The sequence below is a fragment of the Tachyglossus aculeatus genome, chromosome 3 (genome assembly GCF_015852505.1).
Source record: "Tachyglossus aculeatus isolate mTacAcu1 chromosome 3, mTacAcu1.pri, whole genome shotgun sequence".
NCBI classification, from domain to species: Eukaryota; Metazoa; Chordata; class Mammalia; order Monotremata; family Tachyglossidae; genus Tachyglossus; species Tachyglossus aculeatus.
This window is the reverse complement of record NC_052068.1, coordinates 55797928-55812708: the sequence shown is the minus strand read 5'-3', so window position 1 is coordinate 55812708 and position 14781 is coordinate 55797928. Positions and strand designations below refer to the sequence as shown.

The 14781-nt window shown below is 46.4% G+C and overlaps 1 protein-coding gene across 1 annotated transcript in view; it reads left to right on the top strand.

Annotated features, from left to right (window-relative positions):
• Window positions 1–14575, top strand: part of CPLANE1 (ciliogenesis and planar polarity effector 1) — a 147366-nt gene extending 132791 nt beyond the window's left edge. The window contains 3 exon segments of the mRNA XM_038743655.1: window positions 2498–2623; window positions 11429–11592; window positions 14221–14575. Coding sequence (XP_038599583.1) covers window positions 2498–2623; window positions 11429–11592; window positions 14221–14361 — 431 coding nt within the window. The 3' untranslated portion in view covers window positions 14362–14575.
• The last annotated feature ends 206 nt before the right edge of the window (window positions 14576–14781 follow it).

Genomic DNA, 14781 nt, shown 5'->3' with positions numbered 1-14781 from the left:
AATAATGATGGCATTTATTAAGTGCTTACTATGTGCAAAGCACTGTTCTAAGCGCTGGGGTGGTTACAAGGTGATCAGGTGGTCCCTCGGGGGGTTAAAGTTTTAATCCCCATTTTACAGATGAGGCAACTGAGGCACAGAGAAGTTAAGTGACTTGCCCAAAGTCACACAGCTGACATTTGGCAGAGCTGGGATTTGAACCCATGATCTCTGACTCCAAAGCCATTGCTCTTTCCACTGAGCCACGAAAGAAGGCGTTGATTCAGAAAATGTGGAGGATGATGTTAATAGATTTTTCCAGGTCTTGCCTCTATCTCAAAGCTGGAATTCCCTGATAATTGCTGCATCAGTATATAGTGATGGAAACGAAGCTAGCGGTGATTTTCTGCTTATTTCCACCTGTGTTGCTTGTTCTAGAGTAGCTGATTACTTCTGAAGATAAGGGACTTCAATCCTTGCCTATCAATTCCTAATTATAAGGAATTGAGAAGCAGCGCGGCTTGGCGGATAGAGCACGGGCTTGGAAGTTAGAAGGACCTGGGTTCTAGTCCCAGCTCTGCCACTTGTCGACTGTGTGACCTTGGGCAAGTCACTTCACTTCCCTGTGCCTGTTACCTCATCTGTAAATGGGGATTAAGACTAAGAGCTCCATGGGCATGGACTGTGTCCTTGTATCTATCCCAGCGCTTAGAACAGTGCCTGGCACGTAGTTTAACAGATACCGTGAAAAACAAACCTACAGCGTGAAACGACTGTCCATTTCCCAGAGGGAGGAAGGAGAAGGTGACACGTTACTCCTCCCACTGTGGAGTTGGGGGTGCAGACGTTAGCTTTGCCTCTCTCGCTTTTTGGGTTGGATTGGCAGCTAGAGATAGCACACCCCGCCCTGCCCCGGACCAGGAAAGAGACAAGGGATAGAGCCCAAAATGTGGCTTCGTGCCTGGCATCTTGGCGGCAAGAGGAGAAAGAGGAGGAGGATGCTTTTGTGGTCCTCACGGGACAGGCGTGGGAACCCAGCTTTTACTATGTGCCGGGCACATAGTAAGCACTTAACAGATATCATTTGGAATAAATGGATCAATAAAAAACCCATGGAGCTGCTGTGGCATGAACCCTGTAGGGTTACATTTCTTAGCCAGAATCCAGTCTTGTCTCAGTGGATCCCCTTGGCTGCCTAGGCAGTTTGTGGGAGGTAGAGGGCTTCGCCTCCCGCTACTTTGGGGTTAGGATAATAAAAACACTTGTGGTATTTAGGCGCTCACTATGTGCCAGGCACTGCACTAAGCCCTGGGGATGGATGCCAGCAAATTGGGTTGGAAACAGTCCCTGTCCCATGTAGGGCTCGTAGTCTTCATCCCCATTTTACTGATGAAGTAAGTGAGGCACAGAGAAGTGAAGTGGTTTGCCCAAGGCCCACACAGCAGGCAAGTGGAGAAGCAGCGTGGCTCAGTGGAAAGAGCATGGGCTTTGGAGTCAGAGGTCAGGGGTTCAAATCCCCGCTCCGCCAATTAGCTGTGTGACTTTGGGCAAGTCACTTAACGTCCCTGGGCCTTAGTTACCTCGTCTGTAAAATGGGGATGAAGACTGTGAGCCCCCCCCGTGGGACAACGTGATCACCTTGTAATCTCCCCAGCGCTTAGAACAGTGCTCTGCACATAGTACGTGCTTAATAAATGTCATTATTAACTAATTAAGTGGCAGAGGCGCGATTAGAACCCGTGACCTTCTGGTTCTCAGGCCCATGCTCTATTCACTATGCCTCCTGTGCCCAGCTCAAGGGCCTGGGGAGGACTGGAAATGTAGTGGTGGCAGAGGAGAAACACCGCAGTCCTGATAAGTACCTTTTTCCTCCTCCCCCTTTTTCCTTGTTTCTCTTCCTCTTCTCTCTCTTTTTTAGGGTATTTGTTGAGTACTTACTATGTGCCAGGCACTGTACTAAACGGTGGGGTAGATACAGGCCTCAATCAGGTCGGACACGGTCCCTGTCCCACATGGGGCTCACAGTCTTAATCCCCATTTTAGAGATGAGAGAACTGAGACACAGAGAAGTTAAGTGTCTTGCCCAAGGTCACCCAGCTGAGGGGTGGAGGAGCCGGGATTAGAAGCCAAGTCCTTCCGACTCCCAGGCTATATCTACTAGGCCACACTGCTTGTCTATATGTTGCCAACTTGTACTTCCCAAGCGCTTAGTACAGTGCTCTGCACACAGTAAGCGCTCAATAAATATGATTGATTGATTCTCTTCATGCCCCTTTTCTCTCCCTCCCCTATTCCCCCGATGCTCTGTCCCAAAGCCCCACCTCTGAGCTCAAAATGAAATTTGGCAGGCCTATCCCAGATTATCAATAACTTTAAAATGTAAGTCTTCATCAAAGGTAATCTAAACATTTTAGAGCAGGAACCGCTGACCCAAAGTCGGAGAGGCTCTCGGGCCAAATTGTACTTTTCTGTTTCACGGAGCTTTTTCTTTACTTTCGTCACCTTTCTCCGCCTGAAGCTCAGACGTCCAAAGCGGCTAGCAGAGGAGCATCACCCGATCTTAATAAGGAGCCACCACATCTGCAGAGGCCCAGCCAGCAGAAGTGGAAGTTGCAAGGGAGAAGACCCGTGGCAGCTATTCCAGGTTTGTAAGGGCCATCTAGGAGTAGAAGTGAAGGTGATTGGTGCTGAAAGCCTACCCGGAAAATCCAGTTCAACTACAAATGAACAATTCCCAGGTCTGACTTTCAGTATCATCATCATCAATCGTATTTATTGAGCGCTTACTGTGTGCAGAGCACTGGACCAAGCGCTTGGGAAGTCCAAGTTGGCAACGTATAGAGACGGTCCCTACCCAACAGTGGGCTCACAGTCTAAAAGAGGGAGACAGAGAACAAAACCAAACATACTAACAAAATAAAACAAATAGAATAGATATGTACAAGTAAAATAAATAAATAAAGAAATAGAGTAATAAATATGTACAAGCATATATACGCTTAAAGGCTGTTTGTGTATTGTGTACCAACCTGTGTATGAAATTATTTAAAGCAGCTTAATTTGAAAAGCATTTCTCATTTTTAATACCCATTCCATTCACCCGTTCAGGAAAATTAATAGCACTGTCCCATATCACAGGTGAGAAATCTGAATTACCTCCTCCAGGAGGCCTTCCCAGACTGAGCCCCCTCCTTCCTCTCCCCCTCATCCCCTTCTCCATCCCCCTCATCTTGCCTCCTTCCCTTCCCCACAGCACCTGTATATATGTATATATGATTGTACATATTCATTACTCCATTTATTTTACTTGTACATATCTATTCTATTTATTTTATTTCGTTAATATGTTTGGTTTTGTTCTCTGTCTCCCCCTTCTAGACTGTGAGCCCACTGTTGGGTAGGGACTGTCTCTATATGTTGCGAACTTGTACTTCCCAAGCGCTTAGTACAGTGCTCTGCACACAGTAAGCGCTCAATAAATACGATTGATTGTGAGCCCACTGTTGTGTAGGGATCATCTCTATATGTTGCCAACTTGTACTTCCCAAGCACTTAGTACAGTGCTCTGCACACAGTAAGCGCTCAATAAATACGATTGATTGATTGATTGAATTAGGCTGTGACTCGTCCAGGGCCCTGGTTAAAATGAGGAACTCGTGGCTCATTGGAAAGAGCCCGGGCTTTGGAGTCAGAGTTCATGGGTTCAAATCCCGGCTCCACCAATTGTCAGCTGTGTGACTTTGGGCAAGTCACTTCACTTTTCTGGGCCTTAGTTCCCTCATCTGGAAAATGGGGATTAAGACTGTGAGCCCCCCGTGGGACAACCTGATCACCTTGTAATCTCCCCAGCGCTTACAACAGTGCTTTGCATATAGTAAGCGCTTAATAAATGGTATTATTATTATTATGGTTGGAGTGTGTAACCTGACCCGTCACTCACTTAGGGTGTCACTCAACACACCCTAGACCTCACAGACTCTGATAGTCTTGTAACTGCTGCACTGTCCAAGACTGTAGTACATCCCTGTAGACCGTAAACTCACTGTGGGCAGGGAATGTATCTACCAACTCTGTTGTATTACACTCCCCCAAGAGCTTAATAAGCAAGCACCGCTTTTCTGCCGTGTGACCGTGGGCGAGTCACTTCACGTCTCTGTGCCTCAGTTACCTCATCAGTAAAATGAGGATTGAGATTGCCAGCCCCATGCGGGACAGGGACTGTGTCCAGTTTATATCAACCTCAGCGCTTAGAACAGTACCTGGCACATAGTAAGTGCTTAGAAAATGCTATTTTTTAAAAAAATATAACATCGATCGATTGCCCAGGGCCTCCTTGGCCTGGTAGTGTTGGGGAGGAGGTAGCAGTGCCAATCAGCCCTGAACTTTTAAGGGAATTGTAGCCCTTTTGAATGGCTCCTGTGTGGTTGTGATTGTGTGAGAAACCCGACACAATACAATAATCTACAATCAATCAATCAATCAATCAATCGTATTTATTGAGCGCTTACTGTGTGCAGAGCACCGTACTAAGCGCTTGGGAAGTACAAGTTACAAGTTAAATCTACAGAGTTTTCTAGGAGCAGCGTGCCTTAGTGGAAAGAGCACAGGCCTGGGATTCAGAGGACCTGGGTTCTAATCCCAGCTCCACCACCTGTCTGCTGGGTGACCTTGGGCTAGTCACTTCGCTTCTCTGTGCCTCAGTTACCTCATCTGTAAAGTGGGGATTAAGACTGGGAGCCTGGACAGGGAGTGTGTTCAACCCAGCACTTAGAATAGTGTGTAGCGCTTAGTAAGTATGTAACAAACACCATTATTATTGTTATCGTTATTATCTCGGTTGGTGAGAGCAGGGTGCACTGGATGCTGCCGTTTGGAAAACCACTTCATTCAATAGGCTAAATGTGGACAGTTAAAGGATAGATTTGATCCCAGACTGAATGTGACGGGTTTGGTTTGGAGTGTGTCCAACCCAGCACTTAGAATAGTGTGTAGCGCTTAGTAAGTATGTAACAAACACCATTATTGTTGTTATCGTTCTTATCTCGGTTGGTGAGAGCAGGGTGCACGGGATGCTGCCGTTTGGAAAACCACTTCATTCAAGAGGCTAAATGTGGACAGTTAAAGGATAGATTTGATCCCAGACTGAATGTGACGGGTTTGGTTTGGAGTGTGTCCAACCCAGCACTTAGAATAGTGTGTAGCGCTTAGTAAATATGTAACAAACACCATTATTATTGTTATCGTTCTTATCTCGGTTGGTGAGAGCAGGGTGCACGGGATGCTGCCGTTTGGAAAACCACTTCATTCAATAGGCTAAGTGTGGACAGTTATAGGATAGATTTGATCCCAGACTGAATGTGATGTGTGTGGTTTGGGGGGCAGTCTGCCTTTCCCATGGAGGAGCAATCAATCAATCAATCAATCAGTTGTATTTATTGAGCGCTTACTGTGTGCAGAGCACTGTACTAAGCACTTGGGAAGTACAAGCTGGCAACATATGGAGGCAGTCCCTACCCAACAGTGGGCTCACAGTCTAGAAGGGGGAGACAGAGAACAAAACCAAACATACAAACAAAACATACAAACATAAAAACAAACAAAGGGGAGCGGGCCCCTCCCTCAGGCTGACCGCACCTGAAGGTACAAACTTCACACCCATTTATTTCAGACAGATGGAGACAGAGGCCGGGCATGTGGTGGAACATGTAAATTTGCTGCCCAAGCACCTGCTCAGTTTGGTATCTTTGAATCTCGCCTTGAGTTACCAACTGCCAGCTTCCTGTTTATTACACAGTGTTTGTTCACGTGCACGTGGCTTTTCTTTGCCTCGGGATTTTGCCACCTCTTCGAATGGGGTGTATTTATAATAATAATAATAATAATGGCATTTATTAAGCGCTTACTATGTGCAAAGCACTGTTCTAAGCGCCGGATAATAATAACGACGATGGCATTTATTAAGCGCTTACTATGTACAAAGCACTGTTCTAAGCGCTGGGGAGGTTACAAGGTAATCAGGTTGTCCCACGGGGGGGGCTCATAGTCTTAATCCCCATTTTACAGATGAGGTAACTGAGGCACAGAGAAGTGCCCAAAATCACACAGCTGACAACTGGCGAAGCTGGGATCTGAACCCCTGACCTCCGACTCCAAAGCCCGTGATTTTTCCGCCAAGCCACGCTGCTTCTCATAAATTTATTTCACAGATAAATTTGTTGGGTTCCAGGAATCTTTTTTTTCAGTCGCCTCGGCTTGGGTTGGGGTTTTCTCGATTCTGAAGTGAAACATTTTCAGAGTAGACAGGCTTCTGGAGCGGGGCTGGAACTTGGCAGCCCGGCCCCCGGCTTCAGTGTTATTCAGACACAGGTGGCCGCAGAATGACGTTAACCCATTTCCCTTTGAGACCCACTGGGATGGGAAGACGGGGGCCCCCGCCTCCACCTGTGAAATCAAACGATGTTGGGCTTTGCCCAGTTTCTAAAGGCAGAAAAATAAGAGTGCCTGGTTTACCTCCTGTCACGTGTGGGAAAACGGCACCCCTGCCTCTTCTAGGAGCTTATTCACTCCTGTTTGCCACTTTAGAGCCCTGGGAAGCAGCAGGGCCTAATGAATAATACAATGCTCTGCCCACAGTTAGCGCTCAATAAATACAATTGAATGAATTACTAGAGCACGGGCCTGGGATTCAGAAGGACCTGGGTTCTATTCCTGGCTCCAACGCTTGTCTGTTGTGTGACTCTGGGCAAGTAACTTTCCTTTCCTGTGCCTCAGTTACTTCATCTGTAAAACGGGGATTAAGACTGCGAGCCCCACGTGGGACATGGATTATGCCCAACCGGATTAGCTTGAATCTACCCCCAGCATTTAGAATACGAAGCGGCGTGGCTCAGTGGAAAGAGCCCGGGCTCGGGAGTCGGAGGCCGTGGGTTCAAATCCCGGCTCCGCCACTCGTCGTCATCATCAATCGTGTTTATTGAGCGCTTACTGTGTGCAGAGCACTGTACTAAGCGCTTGGGAAGTACAAATTGGCAACATATAGAGACAGTCCCTACCCAACATTGGGCTCACTTGTCAGCTGTGTGACTTTGGGCAAGTCACTTCACTTCTCTGGGCCTCAGTTCCCTCATCTGGAAAATGGGGATGAAGATGGTGAGCCCCTCGTGGGACAACCTGATTACCTTGTACCTACCCCAGCGCTTAGAACAGTGCTTTGCACATAGTAAGCGCTTAACAAGTACCAACATTATTATTATTATATAGTGAGTGCTGAACAAATACCATAAAAAACCTGTTAACAAGCCTTTGTTTATTTCCCTCTGAAAGCTAGTGAAGAAATAGGATAGGCTCTGTGCCATCTATCGTGACTCTGAGGCAATTAAATGTCCATTTGTGATACTGTCTATGAAAGTTGCCAACTTGTACTTCCCAAGCGCTTAGTACAGTGCTGCGCACAAAGTAAGCGCTCAATAAATACAATTGATTGATTGAAAGTATCAGTCTCTTCATGTGTAGAGCTTCCCAAGGTGAGCCAGCTCTGTTTTCCCCAAATACTAGATGCAACTTGGCTTTCAGATTCATCCATTCATTCAATTGTATTTATTGAGCGCTTACTGTGTGCAGAGCACTGTACTAAGCACTTGGGCAGTACAAGTTGGCAACATATAGAGACGGTCCCTACCCAACAGCGGGCATCAGACCTATATTAAAAGTAATAGGAAACACCATTCGCCTGCTTTCTGCTCTTAATCATCATCATCAATCGTATTTATTGAGCGCTTACTATGTGCAGAGCACTGTACTAAGCGCTCCAGGTGGGCAAGTTCAGTGACCCTTTTCTATGTTTAAATAGGGCTCAGGCAGAGGGGAAAACCAGTTGGGAGTTGAAAATTTCACCCTGCTGTTGATAAAGATGTGGCTTTAAAGACGTGAAATAGCGTGGCGTAGTGGAAAGAGCCCGGGCTTGGGAGTCAGAGGGCGTGGGTTCTAATGCTGGCACTGCCACTTATCTGCTTTGTGTCCTTGGGCAAGCCGCTTAAATTCTCCGTGCCTCAGTTGCCTTACCTGTAAAGTGGGGATGAAGACTGTGAGCCCCACGTGGGACAACCTGGTTACCTTGTATCTACCCAGCGCTTAGAACAGTGCTTGGCACATAGTAAGCGCTTAACAAATACCATAATAATAAAGACCTATTATTGACCCAAGTCACTGTTGGTGTGGGGTGTATCTGGGAAGAGCCACCCAAGACAGAGAAACATTAGCCCCCTCTCCATACCCCCATCTTACCTCCTTCCCTTCCCCACAACACCTGTATATATGTATATAAGTTTGTACATATTTATTACTCTATTTTACCTGTACATATCTATTCTATTTATTTTATTTTGCTAGTATGTTTGGTTTTGTTCTCTGTCTCCCCCTTTTAGACTGTGAGCCCACTGTTGGGTAGGGACTGTCTCTATATGTTGCCAACTTGTACTTCCCAAGCGCTTAGTACAGTGCTCTGCACACAGTAAGCGCTCAATAAATACGACTGATTGATTGATTAGCCAAACCTATCTCTTCCCCTGCCAGTCTGATTCAGCAACCCCAGATTTCACTGCATGGGCAACTTTCTGTAGGATGTCATTGACTGAGCCCCCTCCTTCCTCTCCCCCTCCCCATCCCCCCCGCCCTACCTCCTTCCCCTCCCCACAGCACCTGTATATATGTTTGTACAGATTTATTACTCTATTTATTTTACTTCTACATATTTACTATTCTATTTATTTCATTTTGTTAGTATGTTTTGTTTTGTTGTCTGTCTCCCCCTTCTAAACTGTGAGCCCGTTGTTGGGTAGGGACCGTCTCTACATGTTGCTGTCTTGTACTTCCCAAGCGCTTAGTACAGTGCTCTGCACACAGTAGGTGCTCAATAAATACGATTGAATGAATGGTGTTGCATTTATTGAGTGCTTGCTGTGGGCAAAGCACTTTACTAAGCGCTTGGGAGAATACAATATAACAACAAAGTCCCTGTCCCTCGTGGGGGCTCACGAGGGAGGAGAGGTATTGAATCCCCATTTTACAGACGGGTAGACCGAGGTCCAGAGAAGAGAAGTGACTTACCCAAGGTCATACAGCACGCGATTGGCAGAGCCGGGATTAGAACCCCACGTCCTCTGACCTCCAGGCCTGTGCTCTCTCCACTAGGGCACACTGCTTCTCGTGACGTCTGAGCCGGGCCCGGCATCCAGGCCTGCCTCCACTCTGGTCGAGTCAGGTTAATGCTATGACAGGGAGTTACACATCTTTGAAAAGTTAGATCAGCCCTTTGGGATCCCTTATAATAATAATAATGATGGAATTTGTTAAGGGCTCACTATGTGCAAAGCACTATGACAGAGAGTTACACATCTTTGAAAAGTTAGATCAGCCCTTTGGGATCCCTTATAATAATAATAATGATGGTATTTGTTAAGCGCTCACTATGTGCAAAGCACTGTTCTAAGCGCTGGGGTGATTCAAGGTGATCAGGTTGTCCCACATGGGGCTCACAGTCTTAATCCCCATTTTACAGATGAGGTACCTGAGGCACAGAGAAGTAAAGTGACTTGACCAAAGTCACACAGCCGACAAGAAGCGTGGCTCAGTGGAAGGAGCCCAGGCTTTGGAGTCAGAGGTCGTGGGTTCAAATCCCGGCTCCGCCAACTGTCAGCTGTATGATTTTGGGCAACTCAACTTCTCTGTGCCTCAGTTACCTCATCTGTAAAATGGGGATTAAAACTGTGAGCCCTCCGTGGGACAACGTGATCACCTTGTAACTTCCCCAGCGCTTAGAACAGTGCTTTGCACATAGTAAGTGCTTAACAAATACCATCATCATCATTATTATTATTATTAAGTAGCGTGGCTCAGTGGAAAGAGCCTGGGCTTCAGAGTCAGAGGTCATGGGTTCAAATCCCGGCTCCACTGCCTGTCAGCTGTGTGACTTTGGGCAAGTCACTTAACTTCTCTGTGCCTCAGTTCCCACATCTGTAAAATAGGGATTGACTGTGAGCCCCTCGTGGGACAACCTGATCACCTTGTAACCTTCCCAGCGCTTAGAACAGTGCTTTGCACATAGTAAGCTCTTAATAAATGCCATTATTATTATTATTATGTGGTGGAGTCAGGATTAGAACCCATGACCTCTGACTCCCAAGCCTCGGCTCTTTCCACTGAGCCACGCTGCTTCCTATCAAAGCTTTGAAGGGCCTGCACGTCCGGTGAAGTGTTCTTCACTCCTCCTTTCCTTTGGATTTTCACTTGATGGTCTGCTTGGTGTTGGGTGACTCGGAGAAGCATGGGTTTTTTTTATATTGCAGTGCTTTCCCTTTGAGACCCAGCCAGCGGAGAATTCAAAGTCGTAACTTAAATTATTTAGGATCCCTGGGTTTTCAGAGCCTACAGTCCTTAATACTTAATAATTCTCATCCTAGCCCGACTGGATTACTGCATCAGCCTCTTCTCTGATCTCCCATCCTCGTGTCTCTCCCCACTTCAATCCATACTTCACGCTGCTGCCAGGATCATCTTTGTGCAGAAACGCTCTGGGCCATGTTACTCCCCTCCTCAAAAATCTCCAGTGGCTACCAGTCAACCTACGCGTCAGGCAAAAACTCCTCACCCTGGGCTTCAAGGCTGTCCATCCATCCCCTCGCCCCCTCCTACCTCCCCTCCCTTCTCTCCTTCTCCAGCCCAGCCCGCACCCTCCGCTCCTCCGCCGCTAACCTCCTCACCGTTAGGCCTCGTTCTCGCCTGTCCCGCGTCGACCCCCGGCCCACGTCCTCCCCCTGGCCTGGAATGCCCTCCCTCTGCCCATCCACCAAGGTAGCTCTCTTCCTCCCTTCAAAGCCCTACTGAGAGCTCACCTCCTCCAGGAGGCCTTCCCAGACTGAGCCCCCTCCTTCCTCTCCCCCTCCTCCCCCTCCCCATCCCCCCTGCCTTACCTCCTTCCCCTCCCCACAGCACCTGTATATATGTATATATGTATGTACATATTTATTACTCTATTTTACTTGTACATATTTATTCTATTTATTTTATTTTGTTAATATGTTTTGTTGTGTTGTCTGTCTCCCCCTCCTAGACTGTGAACCCGCTGTTGGGTAGGGACCGTCTCTAGATGTTGCCAACTTGTACTTCCCAAGCGCTTAGTCCAGTGCTCTGCACACAGTAAGTGCTCAATAAATACGATTGAATGAATAAATACGATTGAATGAATGAATACGATTGAATGAATGAATGAATACGATTGAATGAATGAATGAATAAATACACTGTGTCCTCAAGTATTTGCTTGCTGGCTGAACTGAAAGAAGGTCAAGATAGTAGATTATTTAGTGACTGAAAATCACTCTCGAGAAAGCCGATTTGCTGCAAAAAACACAGCCATAGTCAGATGGATAACACCTGTTTTTTCCTTATGCAGCCTCAAGCTATCCAACACCCAACGGAAGGTACCTGAGCTCTCCGGCGGGGAGTCAGTCTGAGGCAGACGGGGCATATGAGCGAGAGCAAGATGTAGTGAGTCCTTGGACTGTCCCTCCAGAAATCCACAGAATCCTGCACGATAATCACGATCCCCTTTTTGAGGTAAGAATTTTCCTTCAGTGCCCACTTGAACCCTAGATGTTTTTAGATCCTGAAACGTGCTAAACCGCTGGCTGTTTTATTGAATTTGGCCTCGGAGTCGGAAGGTCATGGGTTCTAATCCCAGTTTCACCACTTGTCTGCTGCGTGACCTTGGGCAAGTCATTTCTCTGTGCCTCAGTTACCTCATCTGTAAAATGGGGGTGGAGACGGTGAACCCCACATGGGACAGGGACTGTGTCAATTTGCTGTATCCGCCCCAGGGCTTAGTAAAGCGCTTGACAAACTGTAAGCACTTAACAAATATCACAATTATTATTATCATTTCATAGAGGCTGTGGGGTGAGGGAAGCACTTGGGGTTCTAAGTCTTCTAGAGTTAGTATTTCACTGGGCTGAAGTGTTTAGTGCCAGAGTTCCCAGACTTTCAATCTAGTAATTCCTTTGGCATCTCTCTAAATTTTCCAGGCTACTTTTTTCATGTTTTTATACCTGACTCTCTCCCCCATTCCTCTTTTTAACCTACCAGTATCGCAGTGATGTTCATTCTCCTTCTGTTCCAACAACCACTGCATAGGCCTATTCTTGTCATCCTAGATTGCTTGGTCCCTACTTATTAACTATGTATTCCACCCAATCCTCGATATCCCTTTCTATCATAATTTCTAGCTTTGAGGGAGGGAGGAGCCATGGAAAAACAGAGAAAAATGGGAAAGGTAGGTGAAGGATAATCGGATGAACTTTTCCCCCAATGTGCCTGGCCCTGGAAAAGTGGTGGGTTAGTTGATGAGTGAAAAAAGAGGCCGCTGCATGCATAGAAATGACAGGGTGTCAAGAACTAGTGAATTTTTCCCAGCATTATTGTAAACATCTCACTAAAGGCAAGAAATTTATGCAGTTAGGATTTAAACCAGAGAGTTACCTATCCCTGACTCTGTGCCTTGGGCCAGTTACAATGGCCATTCATTGGAAAGAAGAGAAAGTTCAAATGCCCCTGGAGGAAATCTGCCTGGAGAAATAGGTCCTGGTCTAGTAGTAGTAACAATAATAATAATAATAATAATAATAATAATAATGACATTTATTAAGCGCTTACTATGTGTAAAGCACTGTTCTAAGCGCTGGGGAGATTAGAGGGTGATCAGGTTGTCCCACGGGGGGGCTCACAGTCTTAATCCCCATTTTACAGATGAGGTAACTGAGGCCCAGGGAAGTTAAGTGATTTGCCCAAGGTCACACAGCTGACAAGTGGCGGAGCCGGGATTTGAACCCACGACCTCTGACTCCAAAGCCCGGGCTCTTTCCACTGAGCCACGCTGCTGTGTAGTGTATGCCAGGGCTTCCCTTTCGGTTGGCAAGCAGGTGAACGTTGAGGGCACGAGAGAGGAAATTCTCAGAACTACTTCCTCTCCAGCTGGATGCTTTTACCAACCCTAACTATTCCTACCTATTAGGATTATTCCAACTCAAACTATTCCAACCCTACCAACGAGAAGCAGCGTGGCTCAGTGGAAAGAGTCAGTGGCTTTGGAGTCAGAGGTCATGGGTTCGAATCCCAGCTCTGCCAATTGTCAGCTGTGTGACTTTGGGCAGGTCACTTACCTTTTCTGTGCCTCAGTTACCTCATCTGGAAAATGGGGATTACGACTGTGAGCCCCCGTGGGACAACCTGATCACCTTGTAACCTCCCCAGTGCTTAGAACAGCGCTTTGCACATAGTAAGCGCTTAATAAATGCCATCATCATTATTATTATTATTCAAGCCCCTTTCAATCAATCATATTTATTGAGCGCTTACTGTGTGCAGAGCACTGTACTAAGCGCTTGGGAAGTAGAAGTTGGAAACATAGAGACAGTCCCTACCCAACAGTGGGCTCGAGCTACACAGTCCACTGGTGGTGATAATAATAAAGGTATTCTTCTAGACTGTGAGCCCACTGTTGGGTAGGGACTGTCTCTATATGTTGCCAACTTGTACTTCCCAAGCGCTTAGTACAGTGCTCTGCACATGGTAAGCGCTCAATAAATACGATTGATTGATTTGTTAAGCGCTTACTAGGTGTCAAGCACTGGGGTAGAAACAAGATAATCAGGTTGGACACAGATCCTGTCCCACATGGGGCTCACAGTCTTAATCCCCATTTTACTAATGAGGGAACTGAGGCCCAGAGAACTTAAAATGACTTGCCCCTTTTAGACTGTGAGCCCACTGTTGGGTAGGGACTGTCTCTATATGTTGCCAGTTTGTACTTCCCAAGCGCTTAGTACAGTGCTCTGCACATAGTAAGCGCTCAATAAATACGATTGATGATGATGATGATTACTTGCCCAAAGTCACACAAAAGACAAGTGGAGGTTGGTAGTGAAGGGAGACCTTGTCTTCCCAAGACAGGTCTGGAATCCCCTCTAGACTGTAAGTTCGTTGTGGGCAGGGAATGTGCTTATTGTTGTATTGCGCGCTCCCAAATTCTTAGTACAGTGCTCTGCACACAGTAAGTGCTCAATAAATACGATTAATGAATAAATGAATGAATAACCCCTAAGAGATCTGCCCGGATTTTATTTTACTAGGTCAGTCCCAAAAGGTCGTACACCATTAAACCAATTCTCTCTCTCTCTCCCCCCACATTAGGGCTCTTTAATTCCTGAAGATAATGGTTCTCGGCTCAGTGCCAATGGTCTGGATACCATATCAGAAAGCACCGAAAGCATCCTCAGCAAGCTCGACTGGAATGCCGTTGACGCCATGGTGGCCAGCGTAGAAGACAAATGAAGGAAAGCTTTGAGAGCACAATCTCCAGCCACCGTGCTTAATTAAGGCAAGGGTCATGTGGATTTGAGCCTAGGATTTCTCAGGGAAACAAAGTGCCTCGGGAGAGGGATCCTCAGCTTCTTCACTTAACGGGAAGTTCCGCGGTAGCGTTCTGATTTTCCCTGTGATTAGCTGCGAAGCCGCGTGAATGCTGAAATAAAATAATTTTCCTTAATGTTTTTGTCTTCAAAACAGGTTTATTTAAAAAAAATTAAAAGACCGATTTTCGAGTAGGAGGGAGAACTAATAAATTATATTCAGTGATTCTGTTTCAGGCCTTAGGTTACTTTAGATTTGTGAGGGGGGGTGGGGCGGTGCCTTGAAATCCCATGCATATAATTTATTGTTTAACATTAGCAATAAAAATCAGGTTTATTTCTT